Source organism: Rhineura floridana, chromosome 1 (assembly GCF_030035675.1).
Source record: "Rhineura floridana isolate rRhiFlo1 chromosome 1, rRhiFlo1.hap2, whole genome shotgun sequence".
Lineage (NCBI taxonomy): Eukaryota > Metazoa > Chordata > Lepidosauria > Squamata > Rhineuridae > Rhineura > Rhineura floridana.
The window spans coordinates 273,415,128-273,426,066 of NC_084480.1; the positions used below are offsets into that span (position 1 = coordinate 273,415,128).

General features: G+C 38.4%; 1 protein-coding gene across 9 annotated transcripts in view; it reads left to right on the forward strand.

Annotated features, from left to right (window-relative positions):
• Positions 1–10,939, forward strand: part of ZFHX4 (zinc finger homeobox 4) — a 339,659-nt gene that overhangs the window by 324,118 nt on the left and 4,602 nt on the right. Inside the window, exon 10 of one of the 9 annotated variants that reach the window (XM_061601683.1) lies at positions 5,681–5,757. The exons of the other annotated variants lie outside the window; for them this stretch is intronic. Coding sequence (XP_061457667.1) covers positions 5,681–5,688 — 8 coding nt within the window. The 3' untranslated portion in view covers positions 5,689–5,757. Of the gene's footprint in view, positions 1–5,680; positions 5,758–10,939 lie in introns of those variants that run through there. 9 annotated transcript variants of the gene reach the window in all.

Here is a 10,939-nt window from a genome sequence, read left to right on the forward strand (position 1 = left end):
TCCCACAAATTGGCCTCCCTGCAGAGAAGCCCATTACAATTTTGGCCAGCAGAGTTTCCCAATGGTTCAGGAACCGCAGGAGGGCTCCAAATGTGAGGAGGATCTTGTGTAAGTTCCCCCCCCGGTGGTTCCACCCTGCCATGCCCTTGGAATGCCCTGTTTTCAGGGCTTCTGCAGGCCCTCCATCCATCAGGCTGGTCACCCGTGGCAGACCCCCAGCACAGCTGGGGTTCCGCAGCATCCAACTCTCCCCAGCCCAGCGGAAAGGTAAGTTGGATTTGGCCTGAAGCACAAGGCCAGAATGTATTTATTTAAACAAATACAAACCTCCACACTGCTAGGTAGGGTTTATGTAGGGGCCAACATGCAAAAAGAAATTTTGCCTGTCTTGTAAATAAATACTTTCCAAGTTACAGTTGCATTTTGATAAAAGTTTCAAATGGTTCCTGTAAAGTTATTTTTGTATAAATTAATAATAGTTTTAAAATCTCCTTTTTAAATTTGTGTCACTAATACAGCCTTCATTCCTTACATTACTTATTCAGTGACTTCGGAGTAGACGCTAAAAGTATTCCACAATGATAGGTTCTAGATCCATATGGTCAATTGCTAGTACTTATTATTGTTATTACCTGCCGTTCACCAGAAGGTCCCAGGCAGGGTTACAACCATTTAAAATTCAATATTGAAATCAGTTAAAACAAACTGCAGTCACAGGAATAGGATGGGTCTTGAAAACACCTCTGCAAGTGTCAAAGGCCAGAGTAAAGAGGTATGACTTCCGCGTTTGCAGAAAACTGTACGGTGAAGGTTTCAGAGGCAGCTCTGTGGGGAGGGAATTCTACAACTTAGGGGCTGCCACAGAGAATGCCAACTCCCAGACCAACTGCTCCCCCACAACCTCTGAGGACAGCAGAACTACCAAGAGGGCCCCCTCTGCTGATCTTAACACCCAAGAAGGTCTGAAGACAAGGAGGAGGTCTCTCAGATATTTGGGACCTAAGTCCCAATTGCTAGTACTAAAATTAACAATAGCACCTTTTGTATGCAGCTTTCTTCTGATTGATAATAATTGTATGTCCTGTCATGATGGCCAACATTTTGTCTTGAAATTTTCTGTCAAAAAGCTCTTTACTTCAAAATCAATTTTGTCATTTTCTCTACTGGTTTTGTGTAATAACATTACAAGGATGCACCATTTAATAAATGCAGACAAGTTGAATAGACAATTCCGACAAGCAATACATAAACAAGGCACCCATATTAAACCTGCTGGTTTTCTTCTAATGCACTTTAAACTTTACCAAAAACTGATATATTTTATCTGAATAGCTGCAACTCTTCAGTTAATATTGTTGAAACAAGAAATTGCAGTGATTCTAGCCTTCATGCAGAAATAGGCCTGACACTGAGAAACATATCAGGCACTTATATCAGACCTACCAAGTGTGCAAAGCCATGTGCCCATGTTCTTCAGAAATGTTGAAGCTGAAGTCCTACTTCAGGATTTATATTTAGTTTCCATACTTCATATCCTGATTTGGTAGGGATAGGGTTGGAACCTGAGAGAAGAATAAAAGCCCTAACTCTGTTCAATACAGTTTGAATGCTGAAAATGTTGTAATCTGAGACAATTCAGACCTCTTTCCTTGTTCATTACCGAAGAAGGTTTAGCTCCCTTACTGAGTTATGTTAACTTTTTGTTAGTCCTTACCTCCAAGTAGAAATGTTAACTTTTTGTTAGTCCTTACCTCCAAGTAGAAATGTTAACTTTTTATTATTATTATTATTGTTGTTGTTGTTGTTGTTTGTTTGTTTGTTTGTTTGTTTATTTATTTATTTATTTATTTATTTGTTCAGTTTCTATACCGCCCACAGCCAACGGCTCTCTGGGCGGTGAACAACATAAATATAAAAATACAATAAGATAAAATCACATAATAATTACCACACACATAATAACAATTCTCAAAGCTAAAAACATATTACACAATTAATTTAGTATACCAGAGTGTTATAAATATACTAAAATATATTAAAATGCCTGGGAAAAGAGGTATGTTTTAACCCGGTGCTGAAAAGAAAGCAATGTTGGCGCCAGGTGCACCTCGTCAGGGAGACTGTTCCATAGTTCGGGGGCCACCACTGAGAAGGCCCTAGATCTTGTCGTCATCCTCCGAGCCTCTCTATGAGTCGGGACCCGGAGGAAGGCCTTCGATGTTGCACGCAGTGTACGGGTAGGTTCATATCAGGAGAGGCGTTCCATCAGGTATTGCGGACCCGCGCCGTGTAAGGCTTTATAGGTCAAGACCAACACTTTGAATCTGGCCCGGAAACATATAGGCAGCCAGTGCAAATGGGCCAGAACAGGTGTTATATGTTCGGATCGTTTGGTCCTAGTCAACAATCGGGCCGCAGCGTTTTGCACGAGCTGCAGTTTCCGAACCGTCTTCAAAGGTAGCCCCACGTAGAGCACATTGCAGTAGTCCAGTCTTGAGGTTACCAGAGCGTGGATAACTGAAGCGAGGTCGTCGCTGCCCAGATAGGGACGTAGCTGAGCTACCAACTGAAGTTGGTAGAACGCACTTCATGCCACCGAGGCTACCTTACCTCCAAGCTAGAAATGGGTACCCAACAGAGCTGCTTGAGGTACATAGTTTCAGCACTGCTCTCCACCCCCTATCTTCTGGGTAAAGCTTATCACAGAACTAATCAACTTTGGTGGAAAGAGTAGATGACCCACACCCACACTTTTCCCCTCTGATGACTGGCATTCACTCTTAAGCCCTTCATACTACTGATCTGCTACTGAGATGAGAATTAAGTGTTGACCTGACAGAATTATTCCAGGTACTTTTCAGTATTTTCCTCAAGGAGTAGCTGACAGGCTCTATCAGAGATTTCTGCTCTCTAAACCCAGTCAATTCTGTGTGTCTGCTAGTGCAACAGAATTAATATTACATATGTTTGTGTTTCAGTTGTCAGGAAGGAGGGCAAAATACATAAACTCATCTGCTTTTAGGTTTCAGACAAAATTTGACCAAGGACATTGGGTCAGTAAACACTTTGAACCATCTGGAAGTGAAATAATATGTAGATTTGGTGCAGATATTGGCATGTCTGCAGGCCAAGCCTTACTTCTTAAGGTGACCATATAGACTGGCCCACTGAGTTACCAAATCTTCACATCATTAATACAGTAGCATAATCTATGAAGTGTCAGGACTGAGACACACTTTCACCTGATGTGGCTAATCTCTCTGTATAATTGCAAACTAAAGATACATCTTGAGACATTTCATTCAACATACCAAATAGCTCTTCCATCCTGTCTTTATTGCCCAGAAAATATATGTTCCTAATGGCTCTTAATGGAGTAGTGGAAGTGAAAGCAAAGGAGAAGATTATATTAATCTTTCATTAGCAAAAAGTACTCCTCCTCAAAAATTCTTTAATATATGCTCAATGTTAATATGCTTCATATCTTATTAACCCACTTTTAACATCTCCTTGTTTTGCTGTGAACAGCAGTTCACATCTGTGTTTGATGCAATGTGAGATATTTAATCAAAATCTTCTCATAGTCCCACTCGCTGAGCTGATCCTGATTGTAGTTCTTTTAACTAGTTTAGTTCTTTAACCTTGTAAAATGTTTCAAATATGTTACAATTCCTGCTGCCTGCTCCTGTGGGTTTTTCCTACCATATACTGAAAGCATGATACATGGCACCTGAATTTAAATATGTAATCTTGGTATTTCCTCTCCATAATCATAATCAAATAGACGTAACATTTACCAAATTATCATTTTTCTTTTATTTATCTATTTATTTAACCAAATTTATATACCACTTGTTTGTAGAAAGCCTCTAAGTGGTTTACACAAAAGATTAGAATTATCGATAAAAAGTAATTAAAACATTATAAAAACAATTAAAACAGCAGTAGACTCAAAACTGATTAAAACAGATCAACATCTATGTGTCTGGATAGGCTTGCCTAACAGAAATGCTTTAAGCAGGTGCCAAAAAGAATACAGTGAAGATGCCCACCTGATGTCAATAGGCAGGGAGTTCTAAAGTGTGGGTGCTGCCACACTAAAAGAACGATCTCTTACAAGTGTGAAAGGAGTTTTATGTGGCACTTGCAACAGTGTCAGTTCACAGATTGAAGCAGCTGAGTGACCACATATGGAGTAAAGAGGTCCCACAAGTAAACTGGTCCCAAGCTGTTAAGGGCTTTATATACCAATAGTAACAGCTTAAACTTGGCCCAATAACAAGTGCTGATCTCTGAGCAGAAGTGTTATATGCTGACACGGTCTCACTCCTGTCAGCAATCTTCCTGCAGCATCCTACACTTACTGCAATTTCTGGGTCAAGCTCAAGGGAAGCCCCACATAGAGTACACAACAGTAATCCAGTTTTGAAGTCACTAGTGCCTGAACTACTATGCCTGAACTACTGTGGTCAAGCTCACAAGGAACAGTTGTAGCTATGTTACCAGGCGCAGCTGATAAAAGGTGTTTCTAGTTACTGAGACTACCTGGACCTCCAGTGACAGAACTGGGTCCAGAAGCACCCCCAGACTGCATACCTGCTCCTTCAGGAAGAGTGCAACACCATCCAGGACAGACAATTGACCAGTTTCTGGGACATGGGAAACACTCACTCACAATGCTTCCATATTGTCAGGATTCAAGCTCAGTTTATTTTCCCTCATCCACCCCACCACTGCATCCAGGCACCCATCCAGGGCTCACATGGCCTCTCCTGATTCAGATGTTATGGAGAAATATTGCTGAGTGTCATCAGCGTACTGATAGCACCTTGCCTCAAAACTCCTGGTAGCTTCATATAGATGTTAAATAGCATTGGCGATAAAACAGTGCCCTGCAGAAACGCATAGTGTAACTACTAGGAGGCTGAAAAGCACCCTCTCAATGCTACTCATTGGACTCAATCCTGTAGGTAGGACTGGAACCACTGTAACATGGTGCTCCCAATTACCATTCCACAGAAATGGTCCAGGAGGATAGACGTGGCAAGTGGTATCAAAAGCTGCAGAAAAACAGAGAAGTAGGAGCAAGTCTTCATGTAAAAACATATAAAACCAATTCTGGCCCGCTTGCATTGGCTGCCTGTATGTTTCCAAGCTCAATTCAATGTGCTGTTTTTAACCTATAAAGCCTTACACGGCTTAGGACCGCAATACCTGATAGAACGCCTCTCCCGACACGAACCCACACTACGCTCAACATCCAAGGCCCTCCTCCGGGTGCCTCCTCCGAGGGAAGCTGGGAGTCTGGCAACAAGGGAGAGGGCCTTCTCAGTGGTGGCCCCCAAATTATGGAATGATCTTTCTGATGAGTTGCACCTGGCACCAACACAGTTATCTTTTCGGCACCAGGTCAAGACTTTCCTCTTCTCCCAGACATTTTAGCATGTGTTTTTAAATTGTTTTTTTTTTATTGTTTTTAAATTTGTATATTTGTTTTTAATATTTTTAATTGTTGTAAACCACCCAGAGAACTTCGGCTATGGGGCGGTATACAAATATAATAAATAATAATAATAAAATAATAATAATAATGTTCTTCATATGCAATTAATTATTTGCATAAATGTTGGCAGAATTAAAATACATGTTTTCATTAACATAAAGAATTTGTGTTGTACAGGTGCTTAAAAAGGAAATGGATCCTCTACTTAACGCAGATCAGATGAAATAGACTCTAACCCACAAAAGCTTATGCAACTATACATTTGTTATTCTTTGAAGTGCCACAGGACTCCTTAACATAGTACAACCTAACAAAACTATTGTTATATTGTGGTGTATTTACTTCTTAATTATTTGGCACATTTACAGTGCAATCTTACACATGTGTTAATTCAGAACTAAGTCCCATTGAGTTAAGTGAAACTTACTGTCTGGTAAAGTATATAGGACTGCAGCTTTAATTGGTTTTATGAATTCAGAGAGCTTCGGCTATGGGGCGGTATAGAAATTTAATAAATAAATAAATTCCCCAATATATGTCCAGATTACTACATTCTTGAAAGTTGGTTGAACTGAGATGCAAAATGAAACCTTCACAAAATATTATAAAATTATTTGAAAAGTCTACCTAAAGGAACCAAAAAATGCAGTGCAACAAACTAGACCATAGACACCATATCAAGGGATTCAGACATGTGTGCGTGCGTATACACACAAAAAAAATATGAATTAAAACAATAAAGGAAGACTACCAGCAACTATGCTTACACTGTAAGATGGATGCTTTTTGAATCTGTGAATGTAGGTTTCATGTTGGTTGGCATGAGTGTGGCTGGGCCTGTAAACCTACAAAAAAAACCTATATGAATTGGAAGGAAATGAAATCCTAATCCCATTCAAGTAAATTATAGGGATGCAAGAATTTTTCACACATTCCAGTGCACTTATTGAAGCCAGGTGTCTTAACAAGAGCCCAGGATGCCAGACAATTGACAACTGTGCTTAACTCAGGTCAAAGCAGGAAACTCCCTATTTTTGTACTGCAATCAGAGAGAAAGTCTATGAGAAAATGTTGGAGAAGGTCATTAAACTAAATAAGTAAAATATTTTTTTCATTGTTGCAATAGAAATGCATTTGATATTTCATTTTTCAACTCCCCTTGACTCTGGTGATTTAGTTTGACAACGTAGTCACAAATATTTAGTATCATGTACACAATTTAGGTTTGTGGCACCTTAAAGACTTACAAATGGCATAATCTTTCATGGACCAGAATCATCTTCAGTAGACAGGTATATAGGTATGTGTATGTGGGGGGCTATTTACAGAGAAAAAAGTGTTAGCAGTAAGTTCAGAGGGAAACACAGTGCAGGAAATACAGACAGTGATTATTAGGTTAAAACTTAGATGTATGTAAAATAATTACAGTGATTATTTACATCAGGGGTAGGCAACCTGTGGCTCTCTGGATGTTACTGGACAATAACTCCTATCATCTGCTCATCTGATGGGAACAGGAGTCCAACAGCTCTGGAGGGATGCAGGTTCACCATCGCTCATATCATTTATTCTTCAAATATATTGTAATTGTATGCACCATCAGTGATTTTACCTTTCAAAATTAATATTCCCAGGCCTTTCCAGCTGATCTTATATTTAATCTAAAAACATTTCTAGAATAGATCTTTAGTTTTGCATAAATACCTCTCAGCTACCTATGTTGTAGGTTGGCATGACCCATTTGTCTCTACTTCATTCAATCATTGATCAGTTAATTTTCAAGATGCCTGTTCATTCGATATAAAGGCAAGCCAGATGCTTGGATATATGCAACAGCATATTATGGGAAGATCAAAAAAAGGATGCCAAAAATACAATCCAGTAGTTAACCCATATCAGAAATAGATATACACACTACTGGTAGGAAAATCCATACATGTAATATGAGTGGCTAACATTAAATTTTAATACAGTCACAATTATTTTGTAATTGTCTATAAAATACTATTGAGTAGGTATTATTGCAAATATGGAGATTTTGAACTAAGGCATCATACTCTTTTTTTTTTTTTAATCCTGGACAATATATCTTAGTTTGCAACTAAAAAGAAAATGATTTGGTGACACTAAACAGTTGCCTTGTTAAATTTTATCATCTCTCCCTCTGAGTTCTAATTACTTTATCCTAATGCTAAGCACCTGGATATTGATGATTTAAGCACTATTCATGCCCACTCAATTAGTCCTTTAATGTAACTAATATGCACCTACCTATGCCTAGGGTTATCACTCTTATCCTTTCACACATACACTAATCCTGGAGAGTGCTTTAGGCTTACTATATTCTGTGAACATTAGAGTTTTTCTGTCCTTACTGTTTTACCAACCTTTTATTTCTCTGTAAACAGCTTCTTAAAAAATATTTCTGCAGTATGCTGGCCAGTTATCATGGGAATTGCTTTATAGTGGTTAGCTGTAACGAACATTGTTTACATCTGGTATTTGAAGTGTAACACAGTTATTCATGCTTATTCTTGCATTGTACATAGGTACTCCAAACAGGGTCAGTGCATACTCACAATTTATTTTACTACTAAGATTGCAGCCTTGGTGTGCAACCAAGAACCAGCACTAACTCAGAGTAGTCAAATTAAATCCCCGTTCTTATTTCTTTTAAAAATGCAGGGAGAGGGATTTTTTGCTTGGTTGTTGGAAACAGTAGGGAGTATCTTCTAAGGGACACTAAGGGAACTTCTGAATTGCACTATATCATAGTAATGAAGAGCAGCTGGAGCATTACTATTTTTATTGAAATTTACCTTTATTTTCCTATGGTTATTTTTTCTCCTTCAATTAGGCCAGAGATCCCATTTTATTAGATATGCAATTAGTTACATCAGCTTTTATAATTACTGAACCTCTCGAGTGAAAAACTAGTAGTATATCATCCAAGGCAGAATTAAATTAGTTAAAATGAGAAACAAAAGTCAGTTATCTACAAAGCATCATTCAGTGGAAATTTTCTTTCAATAGCTTTATGTTTGTGTTCTAATAATTTACCAAGAAACCAGAATGAATGCTATTAGGACTGCAATGTGTGGTACTTTAATAACTAAGGCTGCAATTCTAACCCCACTTACATGGGAGTAAGCACTACTGAATTCAATAGAACTTACTTTGAATAGACATGGATAGTATTGTAGCATAAAGTTTTAGAGTTGTATTCAACATAGCATTAATGTGAACATTTTGTCCGTTTCTCCTTGCACAACAGAACATTCTCCCTATCTCATCCCACGGAACCTCCGAAATCTGTTCTGTGGTTCCTCCAACCCTCCGGAGCAGATTTGAGGATGGCACAGGGCAGGGGGGAGGAGAGCAGAGAAAGTTGCTTTGTACTAGCGCTAATCCTTGCAGTAGTGCTTTTATTTCATTAAATACTGTCCTTAATTAATCAGTGGTTACCCAAGTTTAATCAGGGGCAATTTTAAGTGGCAAAGCTGAACATTAGTGGGACACTTTTTTTTTAGCTTGTGTTCAGATATACTTCTATTATAGGTTGCTGATTCATAGGGTTGCCATAAGTCGTAATCGACTTAAAGGCACATAACAACAACAAAGGAACGAAAAATGAATTATTCAAACTTTTGAATGGGTGACTTCAATTACCCTCACAGAGAGTGGATATATATACATATAGGTAAAATTACATACAGGTAAAATTTCTAGATTTCACTGACTAGAAGGGTGGTGACCCTGGACTTAATTTTAAGTGGCACCCAGGAACTGGTACAAGATGAAATTGTAGTCGAACCGATTGCGAACATAGTGCTTCCAAATTCAACATTTGGATAACTGGCAAGAAAGTCCAGCATAGTCACATTTGACTTGAAAGAGGAAAGTTCAAAAGGAAGGAAAGAGAAAGTCAAGAGAATCAGACCTTCCAGGATGCTTGGGGGTTGTTCAAAACCAGAATGAAAGAAAATGAGCTAAAATGTATGTCACAGAACAGGAAAGGTACCACCAGGGTGAAGAGGATACCAGCATGGTTAATGAACAGAGTCAAGGAAGCTATTACAGGCATGAAGACTTTCTTCAGATAATGCATGTCTTGTATAAATGAGCAGAAAAAAGAACATTTTTTTTTGCTGAAGAAATGCAAGCCCACACATGCAAAAAGAATTTAAAAAAAGAATTTGAGGAGCACATTACTAAAAACATAATGTCCAGCAACAACAAAAGATTAAATGCACTGGAAGCAGAAGACCAGTTAGGGAGACAGTTGGAGCTTAGACAAGGGAGTCAAAGGCTAATGGATGTCTGAATTGGCAGTGACTGATCAGCAACGAGACCTTGGTGTCATAGTGGATAGCTTGATGAAAAGGTCAACCCAGTGTGTGACAGCTGTGAAAAAGCTGAATTTCATATTTGGGATAATTAAATCATAGATTGCCAATATCATAATGCCATCATACAAATCTATGGTGTGACCACCCTTGGAATACTGTGTGCAGTTGTGGTTGCCTCACCTCAAAAAGGATATTGTAGCGCTGGAAAAGATTCAGAAAAGGTCAGCCAAAATGATCAAAGGGCTGGAGCAACACCCCTGTGAGGAAAGATTACAACATTTGGGCCTTTTTATTTTAGCAAAAAGGGTGGAATATGTGCAAGATTATGCATGGTTTGGAGAAAGTAAAGAAAGAGATGTTTTTCTCCATCTCATAATAATGGAACCTGTGGCTATGCAACATATGCTAGTCCTAATGGCTATTTCTATCTATAATATTGGAGGCAATATGCCTATAAGCTGCTAGGAATCACAGGTTGGGGAGTTGTTTTGCAGTCATTTCTGGTCTGTGTGTTTCCCACAGGCATCTGGTTGGTCATTACGGGAACAGAATATTGTATGAGATGGGCCTTTGGCCTGATCCAGTAGGGCTCTTCTTGTATTCTTATGTTAAGCTGGTTCTTCCTTCCAATAATGCTTGCTTTTATATTAAGCTGTAAATTATCGTACCCTTCCTTTGTTATATGAAAAGGCATCTATCTTAAAGTTTATTTAAATTAAATCAGTTATTAATTTCATTAAAGTGTTAATTGCAGCAGAATAATTAACTACAATTATTTAATAAATTGATAACTCTAAATATTATGGGCACCTTAAGTCTGAAATTAGTTCCATACAAACTTACATCTTACACAGGAATGTCTAGATATACTCCATGACATGAGTCACCAAGTATATTGGGTATCTTGTGTTCAACACGTATCGTGTTGCTTTATGGGATGATAATGCTTGGTGTAAAATAAGTTGTGTAATATCTTTGTATCACAAATGCAGGTGGCTAAGACTAAAAGAATATTATCAAAATTTTATTTTATGGCTAAGATTAGACTTGAACTTGAGATTTCTCAATTAACAATTCAAGGTACTGC